General features: G+C 48.4%; 1 protein-coding gene across 6 annotated transcripts; it reads right to left on the reverse strand.

Annotated features, from left to right (window-relative positions):
- Positions 1 to 113: 113 nt before the first annotated feature.
- Positions 114 to 19,400, reverse strand: sh3pxd2b (SH3 and PX domains 2B). Of its 6 annotated transcripts, none has more exons than XM_076022067.1 (14): positions 18,949 to 19,400; positions 16,875 to 16,955; positions 13,710 to 13,785; positions 12,226 to 12,302; positions 9,241 to 9,332; positions 6,425 to 6,450; positions 6,201 to 6,236; positions 5,219 to 5,350; positions 5,029 to 5,130; positions 4,499 to 4,582; positions 3,179 to 3,484; positions 2,825 to 2,871; positions 2,614 to 2,739; positions 114 to 2,541 (listed from the first exon to the last, which is right to left on the reverse strand). In XM_076022067.1, exons 1-14 carry the CDS (start codon positions 19,018 to 19,020, stop codon positions 1,072 to 1,074), a joined length of 2,727 nt encoding a protein of 908 aa, XP_075878182.1. In that variant the 5' UTR covers positions 19,021 to 19,400; the 3' UTR covers positions 114 to 1,071. The 6 variants fall into 6 exon arrangements, with proteins under 6 accessions (XP_075878182.1, XP_075878181.1, XP_075878183.1 ...); XM_076022066.1 differs by having other exon boundaries at positions 6,201 to 6,239; XM_076022068.1 differs by lacking the exon at positions 6,201 to 6,236 and having other exon boundaries at positions 18,949 to 19,398.
- Between the last annotated feature and the right edge of the window lie 868 nt (positions 19,401 to 20,268).

Consider the following 20,268-nt stretch of genomic DNA (forward strand, 5'->3'; position numbering starts at 1 on the left):
CAGTGCCCTTTGTGACGTCACAGAGGGCGGGCATCACAAAGGGAGGAGAACTCTGGTCACTGAGAGGTCTTGTGAGAAAACTGAAGGAAAAATGAAACAGGCTGGAACAGAAGTGAAAAATCCCCCCCAAATTTTTTATTGACTTGTAATGAAAATACACAACACGGGAAGTGACTCTGCTAGACGCCAGGGTGATAACTGAGTATGTTGGTACCTCAGCAGACAGGAAGTTCTGTCCCGTTCCGGACTGGACCGGTGGGTTAGAACAGAACCAGTCTGGCAACAATCATTTCTCGGGTATTAACTATTCAAAAAATAACGATGAAAAAAATAGCTCAACATTGAGGTTTCCAACTTGTCTTTAATCCACTGATGATTGACGGGCTGCTGGGGGGCGGGGCAACAGCTGCAATCTTCTTCTGATAAGACATAATACTAAAATAGAATTTTTGCTTGAGTGACGAAGGCTTGAGACCAGTCAAGCATCGTTGGTTGAGCACCAATCACACTCCAGATGTCAGATGTGACAAAACTACTTCAACAAGAGAGGTTTGCTGCAATACTAACAGCTTCCTCGAAGCTGTGAGGATTTCTTGAGAAGGTTGTATTTGCGGTTTGAGTTGAACAAACAGGTGTGGCCATTTAGTCAAAAGCACTTTAAGGGGGGTTCAAGTAGCTCCACCCCCTCACTCTATCCCTACATGTAACACAAGAAGCGTTGACCACCAGGTGTCGCTCTACGACTGCACTACAGCAGCAAGAGGAATGCCTGGTAGATTACAGAGGCGCCGTATCCCAGAAGACCTTGCTGCATTGGCCTTGGTTGCCATATTAATGCTGATATGAGTCAAAGTTATATGAAAGTTAGACACAAACGGTAAACATTAGCTGACCAGTCCAGACCGGTTCTGGTCCTGAGCGACGGCTGCGTCTGTTTCGTTAGAAAACAAAAAAAGTTAACTGGTAAAAATGGTTCCTATAAATAAGTGTCCAGAAGATCCTCTGGACTGGAAGAAGCCTCCAGAGATCCAGGAGGTCGCCCCCTGGAGTCGGGAGGCCCGCCCGGGGCTTCTAGGGTTTCTTGCTCAGGTAGTTGGAGGGGATCCAGCCCTCTGCATCGTCTCCAGCCTTCTTGCAGAACCACCAGCCGCTGCCGTTCTTCTCCAGCACCTGGAAGACAGTGCCCACCTTGAAGCTGGAGCTGCTGTCCTCACCCTGGAAGTCGGCCACAGCCAGGTACAGCTCCTCCCCGCCCGGCTCCTTCAGTAGCAGTGGTGGCAGCTTGTCCCTGGGCGGGCCGGGCTTCTCGCTCTTCAGTGTGGGCTTGGGAGGGAGCGGGACCTTGTGACCCTTGACCTCGTCCTTCTCCCTGGTGGGTGCCGCCAGCGGGACGCCGCCTTTAGGCTTGGGAGGAGGAGGCCTTCCGAGCTGGCGGGCACCATCCTGGCTGGGAGGTTTGGGCTCGGTGGGGCTGGAGGGGTTCTCCTTCTTGGGGGGAGGTGGTCTCCTGGGGGCCAGCGCGGGGGGCCTCAGAGGGGCGTCCTTGTGGGGTGGCACGGCCGGCTTGGCGGCAGGGAAGGAGCTCTCATGGCCGACGCCGTTGGTGTGTTTGCTCGGCGCTTTGGGTTCTTCGCAGTTCCTCCCGTTGATGAGGGCAGGAACCGGGGCCTGGCTGGTGGGGGAACTGGGTGGGGAACCGGGCTGGCTGCCATCCTCCATGGGCCTGGAAGGCCTCAGCTTGCTTCTCAAGTTGGTGATGTCCAGCTTGTTGTCGGTCGTGGGCTCGGATTTGGCGGCAGGGGGGGCAGGTTTGGGTCGAATGAGCGGTTTGGGCTTGACTACCACAGCCGGGCCTGTGGCCTCCACCTTCTCTGCCACCTTCTCCTCCAGTGCCTCAGCTCTGGGTCTGGGAGGCTGTTTGGGAACTGGTTTGAGGTTGAACTTCTTCACCTCCTTGGCCGAGACCTTGTGGCCACATTCCAGACCCATCTCATTTCGAAGGTGTAGAGGTTTGTTCTTCTCCTCTTTCTTGGCCTCGCCCACCTTGTCCGGCTTGAAGGGGTGTGGCCTGGGCGTGACCAGCGGGGCGATGACCCCCGGGGCTGGCGGTTTGGGTGGCAGAGGTTTGGCATCTCGGTCGGATCTCACTTTCTCCGCCGCCTCCAGCTCAAAGCTTTTGTTGATGGACTCGCGGCGAGGAGGCAGAGCTGGTTTCTCCTCGGCTGGAGGAGCAGCAGGAGCAGGAGGCAGCGGCCCGCCGCTCCCTCTGCTGCTCTTCCAGTCCCTCAGCTTGGGCTTGGTGCAGGACTCGGTGGTGGTGGCGGCGGTGGTAGGCTCGTCCGGCAGCGGTTTGGACCAGGTGTCTTCCAAACTAGCGTCCTCCAACTGCAGCTTCTCCATCTCGTTCGGCAGTGGCGCCAGGAAGTTGGGCCGGAGGGCGTTGCTGGTCTTCTTGTACTTGTCGATGAAGGTGGCGGGAGCCCAGCCCTCCTTGTCCTCCATCTGGATGTACCACCACCCACTGCCGTTCTTTTCAATCACCTGACCAACAAATAGACGTTAGCTTGAGAGTGAAAGGATGGTTCTCCTCCTTGACTGGGTTCTGCTCCTCACCTCCACCTTGACCCCGGCCTGGAAGCTGATCCCGTCGGGGATGGTAGTCTGGAAGTCTGCGATGGTGTAGAACTCCTCCTCCACCTGAGGGGGGACGGGCGGCTTGGGGAGGTTGGGACCGCGTGGCTGTAGAGACATAAACAGAGTGAGGAGGAGCAGGAAGTTTTCCCAGAGGACCAGGACCAGGACCAGGATCAGGGGGCGGTCTTACTATGGTCAGATCTCTGCGGGGAGGAGGTCTGTGTCTGGATCCCACTTCTGTGGAGGGAATGGAGATCTGGGTCAGCTCTGGAAAACCATCTCATGCAACATGCAAACAGGAAGTCAAGTTCTGCAAGAACCCCTCAACTTTCAGAGTTCAGGTCTATGTATCAAACTCTGGTCTGCTCAGCTTTTATCTCTGCTCAACTTAGGTTCAGTGTCCTGCAAAACCGTGCAGAACCAAGAGGAACATTCACAAACATGCAAACTGCTGGTGAACCAGAAGAACCTGAAAAGGAGGGAGTGTGAGTCTCCAGAACGTTCAAAACATCTCCACGCTTGATTGGTGGAATCTGAGACTCACTCTTGGTGTCGGAAAGGAAGGAGAGGCGGCTCTCCTTGTGGCTGATGTCCCGGTTCTGCTGGTTTTGTCGAGAGGCTCCGTCCAGGTCACTGGTGCTGGCGTGAGCAGCCCCGGCTGACAACTTCTGGCACTGGATGTCGACCTTCTTCAGGTAGGAGGCTGGAGCCCAGCCCTCACGGCCCTGACTCCTGATCTTCCACCAGCCCTCCAAGTTCTTCTGGACCACCTCCACAACCATTCCTCTCTCCAGGTCCATCTCATCCTCGTCCCGGGCCGAGTAGGGGTAGACCACCGAGTACTTCTCCTCTGATGTCACACAGCAGCAGCTTTATTAGTTAAAATGCACGTTTTCAACACTGGAACACATGTTGGAGGAGCTGAAAGTCTTGTGGGATCAACACAAAACTGGAACTGAAGTCAATAAAATGAATCAAATCAATAGAATCAGTCAAACAACAAGTTTCCATTTCCTCCCTTGAAAAGTTCATGTTTTCTCTTTCCTGACACTTTGTGCTTTGATCAGAAAATGAAAGAGAGAAACAAAGACAAACGCGCAAACTCGACAACTTGTCACAGCAACAACAACCAACCAACCAACAACAAAGTGCAACAACACAAGAAATGGATTTATTTGACAAAATTATCAAACAAACATGCCGACACAACAACTTTCAGTCAGTGTTGCCACTTTGTCGATACATTTAGCCAGTATTCAGTGCCCTCTAGCCCCTTTTTTTTCTTGATAGAAGAGCGACTAGCGACAAATCAAGCAACTTTTTCTGCTGCTCTTGGAGACTTGGAGAAAAAAAATAATACAAAAAACGTGACTGCAGACTGGTTTTATGTTTCAACTGTTCTGGTTCAAATTGTGACGTGTTCTTATCTACTTTGGTTCTTGTTTCTCATGTGCTACTTTGACTGGTCACTTGTCACCTTCGAGTTGACCATAAAGTCATGAAGGTTGAAAACAACAACAACAAAAACGTCCTTCTGCCAGTAATTTATAGTTCTTAACATATTCAACATATTTATTTGTCTTGCCCACCACATCTAGCAATTTTTCATATGGCCACTGGCTGCTTTTCTCATTCAAGAATTGGCAACACTGATTCTATGCTGTGTTTCATTCCCATGCTTGGATCCATCATCATGCTGCAAACATTCCATGCACAGGAACACACGCACAGGAACACACACACACACACACACACACACACACACACACACACACACACACACACACACACATACATACATGCACACACACACACACACACACACACAAGTAGGAATAAGGGGATAGAGAGGCGTGCGCTCCACCTTGCCCACAGCCTGAGCTGAACACATCCCCTACAGTTCTGCGGCGGCCCATGTGCCTCGGCAGCGACCAGAATCTGCGAGGGCCTGACGTCCCAGCAGTCACCGGGGAGTGGGGGTGTGGTGGGTGGTAAGTGACGGTGTCACAGGAACCAAGTGGAGGTTTAGTAAATGGTTCCTACGAGCAGAAACCTTCCTACCAGACACATTGCTACAGACAGGTTGACCTGTGAGCCAATCACATCCTCTGAAAAAGATCCACCATAAATTGTATTTTTTGCAAATAACAAGCAGACTGTGTGTGTGTGTGTGTGTGTATATTTGGCGCCATCTAGTGGACTCTTGTGGACTTGTGCTGCTGCACAAAAACTGTATTTGTGGCATTTAAGTAGAATTTTTATATTAATATCCATTGAGTCATCAGTGACTTGATACTTTGCTGCTGATCCTGCTACAAACACTAACGCTAAAGTCTTCTTCTTCTGAAGAAGAAGTTTTGAGTTGATGAAGAAGGTCCCACAGACCTCCCTTACCTTCATCCCCGGGGAAGGAGAAGTCATCAGGGTCATCCTGGGCCTCCAGGCAGGTGGCAGGAACCCAACCCTGAGCGTCCTCTGAGCTGACAAACCACCAGCCTGGAGACATAGGGAAGAGAGGGGATAGTTCTCACAAGTCCAAAGATTCTGTTCTGTCGGTGTGGAGGCTCCTTGTGTCTCGCCTCACCAGACTCATTCTTCTCGATGACCTCCACCACCTGGCCCACGTGCAGGCTGATCTCGGAGCTCTCCTGCTTCTCGTAGTCGGTGACAGCCACGTACTGGTCGAGGAGCAGTGGGTCGGCCGCGGTCGAGTCGCCTGTTCCAAGAGACACACCCAGAGGAGACCTTCACTGAGACCTTCAGCACTTCCTGCTGGGTGAAGTACAAAGTGTCTTTCCATCTCCATCACGCTCACAAGCCTCCATCCACTCTTCAGAACTCAGAGTCTTAAGAGTTTGGCTCTTCAAACAAGATCATCAAAAGATTCCAATTTTTTTTTTTTTTTTTTTTTTTAAATGTGTGACTGAAAACTTTGAGGACGTGGAGGTGTGTGTGGAGATGACCGAGACGGGAAGCAAAAGAAGCCGAGGACATGATTGGACAGCGGGATGAGAGGGGGGGCGGGCTTTAGAAGGTTGAACAGTGTTAGGCCAATCACTAGCAGCACATGAGTTGCACACAGAGACCCACCACCCCCAACACATAACACAGGAGATTGGCTGCTGCTTCTTGATGATGAACAGCTGCTGCTGCTGCAGGTGACCGGAGCTGCTCAAGATTTTCTCCAATCAGCCACACACAGGCTGAGACAGAGAACTTCCTGCAAGACCAGGAACAGAAGATACCGAAGTAGGAGGGAAACGCCAGGTTCACGATCTGGAGCCTTGAGCTCTGCAGCAGTAGCAGCAAACTGTTTAAGTTGTGCTACTGCTAATGCTAACTTGGCTCCCCTGGTTACAAAGTTTTTACATCTCATTATATGAATAATTCAAATTGAATATACAGTAATCTTCAGATTTTTAATCAAAGTTTATCTCCTTTTAACCAGCTCCATCACAAAGCTGAAGGAGGCCCAGGACCATAACCAGAACCAGGACCAAGACCAAGACCAGGACTAGGACCATAGCCCCACTCCCTTCCACCCCACACAGCCCATCGTTTACTACCTGGCTTTAAGAAAGTGGCGGCTCGCTCCACAATCCCTGCTGAAGGAAAATGAAGAGACTGAACATGTGTGATGAAGGACTGGACATCTCCAGAGAGGAAGAGTCGCCGTTGGTTGGTTGATGATCGATGGAAACAACATTTTTGACTCAATTGTGTTTGCGTCACTTAGTGTATTTGACCACTGGATGGAGAGACAGACAGACGTAGAGTCACAAGGTCTCACCTGATTTCTTCTTCCCTGCAGGTTCCCTGTTGAAGAGACAAGAACTCTGTTAGCCATCTGACACACACAGCTGCAAACTGTTTTATTTTGTTATATACACGGTTTGGTTGTCTTGTCGGCTTAATGTAGAGGTGTTTGCACCCTGTGTGTGATCCTTATGGAAAACTCAGTTGGTTTGAAAGAAAACCGTGTTGTGAGCGGAAAATTTCAACTAGGGCTGGGTGATAAAACGATTTTATCGATTAATTCGAGTTTTTAGTTAAGGTCAATTTTTTTGCAATGAAAATCGAGTTTTTATTGAAATGCGTCACCAACGCTCTCCGCTGTGCTCCCGTAGCTCAGAGTGGGCACTGACGTCATCGCCATGACAACCCTACAAAACAGCATGGCGGCGAAAAGAGAGGAGTTTGTTCCAAAGAAAGGCTACGTGCTTTCGGCTGCATGGAATTGCTCCAGGTTTGTGGAGTCAGACACAGAACAAACAACACCTCGCTGTAAAATGTGTTTGAAAGCTATTGTGACAAAAGGTTAGCAGTCCTACCTAACTTATTGCAGCACCTGAAACAGAGGCCCCTACGCGATGAACAAGACCGCAGCAGTCCGAGCGCCACCACCAATAAACAACCTACCACCTTGGAAACGTTTACAAACTGTACACCATAATATAAGGAAAGGGGCCAGGTGGAAAGCAAGTCCTGATTAATATTGCAAGAGATATGGTGCCAGTTAGAGTTGCCAACCGTCCCTTAAAATACAGAGTTGTGTCGTATTAGACGATGAAATGGTGCGTGCCGTTTGGAACGGATACAGGACGGGGTTTGTCCCGTGTTTCTGAGTTGTCTTGAACGTAGCTTTATTTTCAACGCTGATTCACGTTCGTTTCCATAGAGTTTGCGTTCAAAACCGCCATCTACGTAGCTGCAGGCAATACCATTCGCAACAACTGCGTACTGGCTGCGTAGCCTGCGTAGGGTAGGCTATGAACCAGGATCGCTTGTTCTTTTCAGCTATATTGATTTAATTCCATCCTGCACGTTATTGATTGCTGGGTAAAAATATGTTCAATTGAAAGACTTTGATACAATCTCGACATTCAGCTTATATCTAATGTTTGTTGGTAGCAAAGCAGTTCAACTATGCGAACCATATACTTTTTTGAAACCCAATTTTTAAGTTATGATTTACCACCGACCTGCGATAGCCATGGCCCTGACCACTGATTTTAAGTAGAGTTGAAAGAAATCGATTTAAATCATGAATCGGCTTTTTTGGTGAAAATATCGCCCAGCCTTAATTTCAACCAATCATAACTTCTATTTTTTGTTGTTGTTATATTTAAGTAAAAGAAGTAGTACTTTTCATTTAAAAGTTGGCCTCTGAGTGGGCTCTATGTGGGCTATTTGTATTTGTCTGCTTAAGATATTTGGGAATAGGTTGTCAGTCCACTTACTAAGATCCAATCCACTTACATTGAGGGTAGAGGGGACACACACACACACACACACACACACACACACACACACACACACACACACACACACACACACACACACACACACACACACACACACACACACACACACACACACACACACACACCCCGCCGCCACCGGCTCAAGCAGCAGTCGTAGCTTGAGTCGTGTTCTTTTAACTAGCCAACCAGCGGTTCATCTTGACTGATTTTTTTTTTGTAGAAACTATAGTGACGGTGATTTATTTGCTGCTGTCACTCAGGAAATCTGCAGGTTGCTGGCACGAGGCCGCAACAACCCTATTGCAATAAAGACTTGCCTTCTAGGCACGGACACACCACCTTGGCCTGCGCAGGAAGGACAAACTGTGTGTGGATGGTGTGTGTAGTATTGATCACACACACACACACACACACACACACACACACACACACACACACACACACAGGGTGCTGCGTTGGAACAAAACAACAACATTGTGAAGCATTGACTCAGAGACTCAGCATTTTGGAGAGGAACCATCACTGTCACCGTCTGTCATCTGTGGAGGCAGGAAGCGATGACATCATCACCACAGGCACAGGAAGTCTGCCAGGACATGACATCATCCACTGTGTGTGTGCGTGCGTGCGTGTGTGTCTTATTCCTTGGCCTTAAATTCATTTTAATTTTACCTATATTTATCAGTTTTCACCTTGTTTGTTGTCCTCCAAATGCACTTGTATTTTCGTCCTTTTTATATGTTCTTTACGTCTATTCAAAGGTCCAATGTGAAATATATAGCTTGATTTGTGATTTTTATATTGGTTAAAGGATAACATACTGCTCATAAATACATTAATAAAAGGGAAAAATCACAGTTCAATAAAAGTAATTTGATTTTCCTACCCTTAGAACATTTCTTTTTTATACGTAAGAATATACATAAAACAAGGGTCTTGCTCCCAGTTAGCTGCCATCTTGCACCGTCTTATTTCTAAGGAAGCCTGGTGTGGACAATCCATCTGCCTGACAGGGCGTTTTGTAATTGCGGTGAACACTCGTGTCTTCAAATAAACCAATGAAGAAGAAGGTGGACGAGGTATCCCGGTTTGTGTGCACAGGCCACCATAGTTCACTGGCAAGCGCAGTGGAGGGAGGGAGAGTAAAAGACGCTGCAATCTGTGATGTAGTCATTTGATGTTGCGGTTTCTTCTTCCAAGTCTCCAGAAAATTGCACATTTAACCTTTAAATTAATGTTTATGTCTCAATGTACAGCACTTCAGTTACTCCTGCATTTTGTGTGTGTATGTGAGAGTAAGAGAGAGAGAGAGAGAGCGAGAGAGAGAGAGAGAGAAACTCACTCCTTGGGCGGGTTGAGGTCCTCGGGCCTGGTCTCGAAGAAGATTCGGACCTCCTCACACTGGGAGATGTACACGGGCAGCTGGATGAGGGCCTGAAGACAGCAGACAGGAGAAGAACTTTACCTGTGGTCTTGCAGGAGTTTAGCCGACAACTCATCAGCCTTCTGCCACACAATAAGTACAACAGCTGTGAAGATAGCTTCCTGTCTGGGCCGAGCAAACTTCGAACACAGCCCAGGTCACAATATGGAGTTGACTGGAGAGTGGATCAGACCATAAGCCTGATTGGAAGAAACCACAACCTGCTGGATCTGCTCCAGGAGTCCAGCACCAAAGATGGTAACAAAGACATTCAGGAGGAAAAAGGCTAAAAAAAAAACCCTCATTCACAACCAATATCTGCACAACCTCAGATCCCTGACCTCTGACCCTGAGCCAAAGTCACGGGTGCCATCATTAGGTGTCAAAGAGGAGATATGGATGCAGTCATGGAGTCCAAGTCCGGAAGAAGAAGCGATCCAGTGGGTCAAGCAATGCGGAAGTGGCATTTCCACTGGATGACTCGCCAGTCAATATAAACGGCACCATGATACCAAACTCTCCAGAGGGCTGAAGAAGTGGGACACATGGGAATGTGTTTAGTTGTGTCCTTAGTGGCCCAAAATGCTGTGCTGCTTTGGTCAGAGGTCATCGATGGTGATGGCAGCCTGCTTTGATTTATTCCCCTCCTGATGTCACTCCCCACCTCCCCACTGCCCCCAACCCACCAGGGAGGAGCCACTTTACCGCAAATGGACTTTATGGAGCTGCCAGCAGCATTAGCGTAATTACGTGCGTGTGTGTGAGTGTGTGTGTGTGTGTGTGGTAGCAGGAGCAGCAGCAGCAGCAGCAGCAGATGCTCCTCCCCTTCTTCCAGTGACGAGATCCACCTCCTGAGAGGCAGAGTTTCATTCTCCTACAGGAGCTGAACCTGGAGCGCCGTCGGCTCAGTTTTTAATCAGGGAAGAGAGCAGCAGGTAGCTGTTCGCGGCTAACTAGACCAGCTGACCCAAGATGCACACACACATGCACGCACAAGCACACGCACACGCACACACACATATATAAATATGTATATATATATCTATATATATCTATATATATATATATATATATATATATATATATATATATATATATATATATATATACATATATATACATACATATATACATATATAAATATATATACATATATATATACGTATATATATATGTATATGTATATATATATACATATATACATATATATATACGTATATATATATATATGTATATGTATATATATATATATATATATATACACATATATATATATACATATATATATACGTATATATATATATATGTATATGTATATACATATATATACATATATATATATATATATATATATATATATATATATATATATATATATACATATATATATATACATATATATATGTATATATATATGTGTATATATATATGTGTGTGGGCTCTTTAACGGTTGATGGCGAGCTAAAAAAAAAAGAACAGTCAACCATCATCCATGGGTCTGGTAGGAGGCTGACACAGCCTGCCCGCTCACCACTCTCACTACTGACTGATAACACCCCCGATCACTCTTACCGGTCATTTAATGGACAATAACTGTATGGGCAATTGCTCACATTGATGAACTCTCACCCACATGGGTTGTTGCGACAGTTGCAGGAATTTCTGTATTCCTCCCTGGATTTTGGTTTCTTTTGGATTGCATTTATGAATTGTTTGGAACTTACTACTTGAACTCAGTCAGCTAAGTGTATTTTTTTCCCCTAATTAATTCAGTGTGAAAAAAAAAGTTTTTTCAGAGTGTAAAAAGCAGAGCTGTGACCTCTGACCTCAACTGCTCAACTGGTCCAGACCCAGACTCTGGGCACAGCTGGCAATTCTTCCATGACTTCATTGTGAACTGGGACTTTTCCAGCTCCACCAACTCCAGTGGCTGACTCAGGTCTTCACATCCTGCACCTCGTTAGCCAATCGCGGCTCACTTCCAACTTGAAGCGTCTCAGCTTGCTGAACATTCTGAATTTAACCACAATGACAAAGTGACAACACAGCAACAGAGAATGCCGGTCAAAAGACTGAGTAGCTATTGTGGTTCAGCTGTTCCAGTAAATCCCCCCCACCGACTAACTGCACCTAAGTAATTAAAGCTGCACATTCCTTCTAGGCCCTGCCCAGTCCTCCACTGCCTTCACTTCACCTTCCTCCTCCTCCTCCTCTTCTCCTGACAGAACAGCAGCCCAGCGACACACAGAAAGCTGGTGTTTCAGCTCACTTCACTTTCAGCAGGGAGGTCTTGGATCAGAAGAACGTTCTCCAAACATCCTGAGGTTTCCTTCTTCCTCCTCCGAGGGCAGCAGGGCGAAGCTGTTTGCTTCTGAGGCCCCTAAGGGTTCCACCAGCAGAAGAAAAACAACCGGCCCCAGGGCTGCTGACGGCAGCAGACTCAGCAGGCTCCTCATCATCCACCGCACACCACCGCTGGCTGCAGGCCGTGGCCTACTGAGCATGACCTTCATGACCTGCATCCAAACACTGGCCAGCCATCCGCACTCACACCAGTTTGCCTGCATGTGGGCAGAGCCAGAAAACTGGGGAAGTAGCCACGCACCCACAGGGAAGACATCTGCAGTGGGTTCTATTCTGGCTGGGAATAGAACCCACACCCATCCTGCTGACCACTGCAGCAAAGACAAAAGCTGCCTCCACTGGCTGGACTACAAGCACATCCTCCTGGTGGTCTGGAGGACGTCCCGCAGCTCCTGTGCAGCTCACTGTGTTGATAGAAGCTCATGTTTGTCCACTGTTTGAAGCCCAGAGAAGCTATAGGAGAAAGTCCAGGAGCTGCTCTACAGCCTCTGCTCACAGAGCATAATGCGAGAAGGTCGTCTGGGTCCTGGCGGCACTCACCCTGCAGTACTCGTTGATGGGCCGGAGTCTCTTCATGGCAACATCTCTGATGTGGCTCCTCCTGAAGAGGATTTTCCCTGTGGTGGAAAAAGGTGCAAAGGGTCAGAAGAGGTCAAACAAGTTATTGAGCTATACATTTTCAATCCAAGGTCCATCCATGGTGACACGCTGCACACTGGAGCTGCTCAGAACCCCCCCCCCCCAGTGAGCTCAAGTGTCAACACTGTCATTTTGCTGAGAAGCTTCAGCTTCAGCTCAGACAGCAGGCTTTAAGCCTGGAGCTCAACAGCTGGAGAGGGAGAGGATTCAGCGCAGGCGTCTCCAAACAGGGTAAGAAGTAAAACCCTCCCACAGTTTTGGCCTTCAGAGTTTCCGTAGTGAGGAACCAGGCTGATGAGTTCATGACCAGCATCAGGAGCAGCCTGCTGCTGACCTTCATGTCCACTAGAGGAGCTGATGGCTGGCTGACCAGCTGACTGATTTACTGACTGACTGACTGGCTGGCTGACTCACTTTCAAACTGACTGGCTCACTCACTGATTGACTGAGTGATTCACTGACTAACTCACTGACTGATTAAACTGAGTGACTGACCGATTCACGAACTGACTGGCTGGCTGGCTGATTCACTATCTCACTGACTGTTTCACGAACTGACTGATTCACTGACTGGCTGGCTGACTGACTCGCTCTGGCTCCAGACTTCTGCCCCTCAGCATTGTCTCTTCTTGCCAGACCAGACGTTTCAAGCAGACTTTAAAAATGCTGCTTTCTACTCAAAACAGCGTTAAGGACCAGCAGGACATCAGCTGACATCATCACACCAAGAGGTGGTGCTCTAAACCCTTGAGCATGAGTTTGGAAGCCTGAACAAACAGCCCAGACGCACAAAACAACACAACAATAATCATTAGTGAGGAGTTTTAACAAGGCTTCAGACTCGGTGAGTCCTTCACACCTTCATTTGTTCAGAACCAGGAACCGTAATTCAGCAGAAAGAGCTGCGGAGGGTTTGCACGTTGACAGCCATCCTCCAAATTTAATGATCATGTTAAAAAACAAACTAAAAAAAACACCCACAACAACATTCCAAAGGTCTGGGCTTAGACAGACGGAGCACAAACCAAAGACTCAGTCAGTGAGACCAGACTCACCCAGACCTCGTCGGCTGTGCTCTGTGAAAAGAGGCTGATGATGATGATGATGCCTATTATGGTTACATAATTACATTATTCTAGTTGTTTGTGTGTGTCACACAGAATGTTGTGTGTCTGAGTCACGGTTCTCTGGGGTGGAACCTCAGAAGCAGAAGTTCCACCCAAGTGCAGCAGAAATGGGCTTCAGATGAGAGCATAAAAGTGGAAAATCCCTCCCCTGTAAGAGCTTGAGTCAGCAGATTTTCTTGAGTTGTTGTTTATATAACGTATGTGTGTGTGTGTGAGAGAGAGCGAGAGAGAGAGAGAGAGAGAGCGAGAGACTCGGACCTGGCAGGAAGGGGATGATCCTACGTTTGGGGTCCTTCTGGCCTCCTTCCACCGGGAATTTATCCAGCAGCTCCATCTGAAACCACAGCCAACTGTGAGCATGCTTAACACACACACACACACACACACACACAACAGCGGCTGGCTGAAGAGTCCAGGGCAGGAATTTATTCATTGCAAAAGCAGCAGTTCCTGGAGAGGAGAGAAGGTCTGCCAGTGGCTAGGAGGTCCAGGGCAGATGGTGCAAAGCTTCAAGGGCTTCAGATCAACCTAAGCTTTGGACAGGAACCCCTGTGTGGTTCCATCACTGTTGGTGATGAAACTTATGAGCTCCAGTCGGACACACACACACACACACAACACACACACACACACACACACACACACACACACACACACACACACACACACACACACACACACCGTGTAGCTGATGCCAATAACACCTGGACACCTGGACCTTCTGCACCCATCAACTGAAGCCATATTCAGTTTTCAGAAGGAGGAGGATGAGGAGTAGATGAAGGAAGTGGAGGAAGAGGAGGAGGTGAAAGAAGAAGAGGAGGAGGAGGAGGAGGAGGAGGAGGAGGAAAGAAGAGGAGGAGGAGTTGACAGTCGGTCTCCAGTGACTCTTTAGATCAGGGGTGGGCAAACTTTTTGACTGGTGGGCCACAATGGGCTCTATAATTTGACAGGGGAGCCTATAAATATGTATGAGGGATATGTACAACACAGATAAATGTCAACAACAAAAATGTGTCTTTGAAGCTGGTATTTACACGGTATTTAGCTCTTTTTTGAAATGACTCTTTCAACACTGATAAAATGGATGAAATACAGCTATTTGATGACTTACTGACTATTAAATTCTTCAAGTTTGACAGGTGGGATTAAAAAGCTTAAAGGGCTGCATATGTCCCCCAGGCCGTGGTTTGCCCATGCCTGCTTTGCACTCTATATGACGATTGATTGATTAATTGATTGACTGATTGATTGATTGATTGATGTCCTGCTGAATCAAATACTTTGCGCTCACACAGGAAGTGAGTAGAGACTATGATGAAGAACGTGGCCCCGACAGATCTGGATGTTAAAAAACTGTCAAACACGTCTGAACAGGGAGGGTTTTATTCCCTCCAGCACTGAGCAGTGGGAATAACACCCACCAACCCCTCTCCTGTGGTATCACCGCTTTGAGAGGGAGAGGAGTGTGTGTGTATGTGTGTGTGAGGGGGGGTCGGCCCAGACTGAGAGTGTTTGTTTAGCATTAGCCTGGCCAGGCTAATGCTTAGCGCTTTAGCACATTGGCATCTGTGACCGGAGGTCTAATAGAGACATTTCACTCTTAAAGGACTTTGTGCACAAATAATGTTGAGGTTTGATCTCATGCTGCAGCAGGTGAGGCTGCAGCCAATTTAAAAAAGCATCTCTTAAAGAGACAGTAACCTGAGAGGGAGAACAGCAGCAGTGTGAAGGGAAGGTGGAGGCCTCAGAGCAACAATGTGCTTGGTCAGGTGGTGGTGGTGGTGTGTGTGTGTGTGTGTGTGTGTGTGTGTGGGGGGGGGTAGGAGGGAGTGCCACCCTCAAACAGAATCAACAGCCACACTTTGTAATTATTGCCATGTGTGAGTGTGTGTGTATGTGGGTGTGTGTGTGTCTCCGATCTGCAGTGTAATCAGACACTCGGACGAGATCATCTGGAGTCACTCAGCATTCCTGACATCAGTCGACGCTCCGCTCAGGACTTTGTGTTTTCCATCCTGGACTCTTCAGCAGCAACCCCAACATGTCCAGTGAGCAGCACGTTTAGCCCTCTGTTTACAGCCTCCCGCTGTAAGGCCAGGCTTGGTTCCACCTTCCACACGTATGAAAGTCTTAGAGGGCAGAGCCAAAAGCGACCTGGCCGGGGGATGTGGCTTGGCCAGTGACCTGGGGGAGGTCTCATAGTTGCCCTTTGTGACATCACCAAAGTGAAGGTACTAGCAGCTGGTTTGCAGAGCAGCAGGATGAAGGACGAACTGATCTTTTAACACTGCTGGAGGGATGTCAGCAGAATGTGGGATTTCTTTCTTTTCTTTTTTTTGAAACTGGTTCCCAGTAAGACAGAACCAACTTCTCAGTTTGACAGTTCACACCAGTGGGACTGCGTGAAAAAATTCCAACATCACGAGTCAAATCACATCTGTGTGTCCTCCGCTTGATGTTCCAGTGACCAGGAGGGAAACCTGGACCTTAAAACTGAGAGGGTGGCAGCTGCGACGGTTTGATTTAATCTGCCGCCAATAAACAAACAAACAAAAAGTAATATTGCAGTACTGCAGTATGATGGTCACAGGTCAGTGAAGCTGAAGGGGAAAGAGGAAGGAAGCTGACATCTGCTGCTGCTGCTACCACACACACACACACACGTTATGATTCACATGGCTGCTGCTGTTTTCCACTGTCTTTACCACCTTCAGGTCTGTCTGTCAGGGTTGCCCTAGGTTGGTGGGCGTGACTAGTGGCCTTAAGACTACTAACTGACCGACCACTCATGGACTAGGGTTGGTTGGTAGGGTGGCTGGTAGGGTTAACCCTTCGAACTAACGAACTAACTAACTAACCCAACCACTAATAGGCCAGGGTTACTTGATGGGATGGCAAGTAGCCTTAGTAACTAACTAACCCGACCACAAATGGCTCAGTCTGAAGGTATCACTGAAGATATGAACTCAGAAACTCTTTTAGTTTTAGTCACAGTGCTCAGGCGTCCTCTAATCAATTCAAAAGGAATTTAATCCAATTAGGAGCCGGCGCCAGGCTCCGCCCACATCGACCTTGTAAAGAGTAGCAACCCGTCTGCTTCCTGGAGTCTGTGCCGCTCTGTCCGGCCCAGATACATCAGGGCCGGACAGAGGACAAGGAACTAATGAGATTCCCTACTTGTGCAACACACACACACACACACACACACACACACACACACACACACACACACACACACAGCTGTGACGTCCAGCAGTGACTCAGACATTTCTGTGGTGGCCACATCCATCACTGGACGCTCTCCAGCTCCTCTCCTCTCACACTGTATCATTACAAATATCGAGGAGGAGGAGGAGGAGGAGGAAGACGAGGAGGAAAGGATGATGGCACTTGACCACGCCCCTGGAGGAGGACACTGACCTGCAGGTCGAAGAACTTGCTGTAGCGTCTGTAGATGATCTCGGTGCTGCCATCGCTCCAGCACACCTTGATAATGTACACCTGGTGGGAGAGACAGGACAAGACGTCAGCAGTGGGCGGAGTCACAAGGGGTGGGTCCTGGAGGGGGAGGGGTCTAGGAATGGAGGGGGGCAGAGTGTTTGCGACACAGTTGTTGTCTGTCTACATCAACACAATCATATATCAAAGTGACTCCTGCAGCAGGTCTGAGGGCCTCAGGCCTCCAGAGTCCAAAATGGCGGCCCACTCATTTCAATGTAGATGCTCACCCACCGCATACGCCAAAAATGTTTTGACTTCCGCATTAATGGGCCCATAGAGCATGCACGTCACATCCCATCATGCCTCTGGAACTCACATGATCTATTTGGCCAATCAGAACCATTCTGGAGAACATCCCTTACAGACACGTCGGGACGCAGCCAATCAGAACGAGCTGAGACACAGCAGCACGTACGACATTGTGACATCACGCTGGGAATAACCTCTTTTCTGGTGATTTTCTGGCTTTTATCATTTTTTAAAACGACTAACAGACCGTAACTGAAAAATCTACAATAGAAAGACTTGCTATGGACAGCATTTATTTTTGTATTGTGGTTTATGGGAAAAAATGCTTTTTGGGCCCATGGAATTCCTCTGCTGCAGTACCGTGAGTGGCCACTGGGAAAAGAAAATCGGTGCCCCGGCATATTGCCAGTCCGGTATCCAGTTCTTATAATAAATCCATGGAGGGTCTCCAGTGATGTTCAGGTAAAAGTTGATTTCCTGGTCACGTGACCAGCAGCCTGATGTCACAGTGAGCCAGTCACCAGCAGCAGTAGCAGTAGCATGTGGCTGGTTCACCAGTCAGCAGTGGACATGGAGAAGGTGATGGAGAAAACTCCTCTTCTTCTGCCTCGTTCCTGGACTCAGACCGACCACGAGAGGCCACTAGAGTGCAGCTCCCCCTTCAGTCAGTTGGTCAGTCCAGTCAGGACTGCTGTAGAAGAAGGGAGGTGACCAGTAACTGAGCAGCAGCACTAGCAGGCCGGAGCAGATGGAGCAGGCCCAGGAACCCAGGAGATTCCGGTCCTGGACCTCCACCAGCAGCTCCCGCAAGACTTCCATCCAATCACTGGCTTCTTCACACACAGATGGCAGCCGGTCAACGTGTGTACAAACACGCACACACATTTTCACGGAAATAACACAAACACCTGCTGAGGGCCTGGGCACGTGGCCGACCTGCCCAGTGAAATCACATGATCAGTCTCCATCAGCCCAGTTCCACCCAGTTCAGCTGCAGAAGATCTGCTGCTGTCCTCACATTCCTGCCTCCAACCACACCAGTTTTCCAGCCAGAGAGGAAGAATTGCACACACACACACACACACACACACACACACACACACACACACACACACACACACACACACACACACAGGGGAGAGAGAGGGAATAACTTATCCTGATTTTTTCTTCCTAAAAGTGCAGTGCTCCACAGAAACCAGCAGGAGAACTATAGTTGTCTAGACACACCGTGAGATGGTGACTTCTTGCTCTCTTGATGGTCCCGAATGTTACCAGACACTCTAATAAACCGCCTGTTGAAACTGTGCTTGCGAACTTGTTGGAGCTGGAAGTTGTCGGTCTGCTGCTGTCTTTTGTCCCAGTGAGCTGAAGACTCTGGAGGTGAGACGAGACTGAGGCACCTCTGATTCACCAGCCAGATGTTTGTTTGAGGGCCACAGCGGAGGCCAGGGAGCGTCCGAAAAGCTTCTCCTCCTCCTCCTCCTCCTCCTCCTCCTCCTCTTGTTTCTCCTCCTGTTGCTCCAACCCAGACCGGCAGAATCCCCCCCCCCATTCCAGCTGTGTCAGTGTCCGTCCTGGACTTTCCAAACTCCGCACCAACCAACCAGCCGTCGGTTCCCTCCGGGTTCCGCTGTAATCTGATCCTCTCTTTGTTTTTCCTCCGTCCGGCAGGAGAAGGAACTGAAAAAGAAGCCAAAGGAGAGGAAAAAAAAAAAAAAAATAGATTTCGAAGGCGCCTTACGTAGTGTTTGTTGGGGTTCCTCCGCTTCTGGACGTCCTGCACAGTGACTTCTTGCACGGTGCGGCGCGGCATGGTCGCGGGAACACGGCGACTGACTCCCGCTCGGATCTCGGCAGCGAACCTCCCCGCTCGACTTGAAGTTCCGAGTCTCTTCTGCTCATCGGCCGGATCGCTTCTCCTGGGCTCCTTAGTGCGGTGACGTCACGCTTCCTGTGCGGCGTCCACACACACGCACCCTCTGTCTCTTTCTACCTTGAGCGCGCACGCGCGCACGTCCGGATTATAGTTCGTCCCCGTTAGTCGTCCTTCCTCCCCGGTGGCCGGTCCCGTGCCGTGCCGTTGGCAAACTCCCGGCAGCCTATCCCAGCTCAGACAGCTCCTCCCCTCCGTCCCCTCCCCGTCAGAGCCAGATGGTTGCTGTGATTCAGCAGCTCGAGACCCGGATGACGCGAGCAGACCTTGAAAACAAAACCAAAAAAAAAAAAAAAAAAAGGAAAAAAAAGACTCGGAAGAGTCGAATACAGTAGAAAAATACTAGGGGAAAAAAACCCTAAACTCCACCAGGAGTCTTTTTCTCTCGACGACCGCGTCTTTGAAAAACCCTGTTTGGTCTGTTTTAACTTTCACCGTGTGAAACTGGAAACATTTCTTAGCTCGACAGCACCACCTGGAGCCACTTGTTGGTCATTACATGCACACTGTACATGTGGCACTCATAGATGTAATATAAGAACTGGATACCGGACGCGAGATTTTTCATTCCCTAGGAAAAAATAATCGGACTGGCAATATGGCGGCGCGCAATACAAAAATAAACGTCTAGAAAATTGCTGACAGGACACCTCTGACCGAACTCATGATTTATAACAAATCTTTCTATTGTATATTTTTATTTATGGACTTTTAATCTCTCTAAGTATTTTCTAAAGGTCAGAAAATCCCCACAAAAGTCTGTAGTTTGGATGGATGGATTAACGCAATTGAACGCCTAAAATTAAGCTTTTATTCACTCATTAGATTTGTCGTTTTCAATGGCTGACCCTTATTACTCCTTTGTTTGAGACACAGTTGTTTTGGATTAGTACTGTATAGAGGTGTTTCAGTCAAATTTTAGGAAGAATCACAGCCCTGAGACTGCACTGCTAAAGGTGAGTAATGATCTCCTTAAGGCATCTGACAGTGGCCTTCTTTCTTTTGAAGACATTGAAGAACTTATTGAACTTATCATCCTCTGAGAGCCCTTCGCTCTGACGATTCAGGACTTTTGGTAACCCGTACAGTCTCTAAAATTAGATCAGGAGGTAGAAGTTTTAGCTTTTT

This window comes from Nelusetta ayraudi, unplaced genomic scaffold (genome assembly GCF_046127955.1).
Source record: "Nelusetta ayraudi isolate G7.1 ecotype Tasmania unplaced genomic scaffold, CSIRO-AGI_Nayr_v1 ptg000011l, whole genome shotgun sequence".
Taxonomy (NCBI): Eukaryota; Metazoa; Chordata; class Actinopteri; order Tetraodontiformes; family Monacanthidae; genus Nelusetta; species Nelusetta ayraudi.

Bases quoted from the DNA above. Each gene is read 5' to 3' on its own strand.
- sh3pxd2b (XM_076022066.1), bottom strand. From the start codon at position 19,020: ATGCCGCGCCGCACCGTGCAAGAAGTCACTGTGCAGGACGTCCAGAAG. The intron at 13,786-16,874 runs GTCAGTGTCCTC...CTGTGGTTTCAG, and splicing joins GCAAGTTCTTCGACCTGCAG to ATGGAGCTGCTGGATAAATT. The intron at 2,872-3,178 runs GTGAGTCTCAGA...TTCCCTCCACAG, and splicing joins CTTCCTTTCCGACACCAAGA to AAGTGGGATCCAGACACAGA.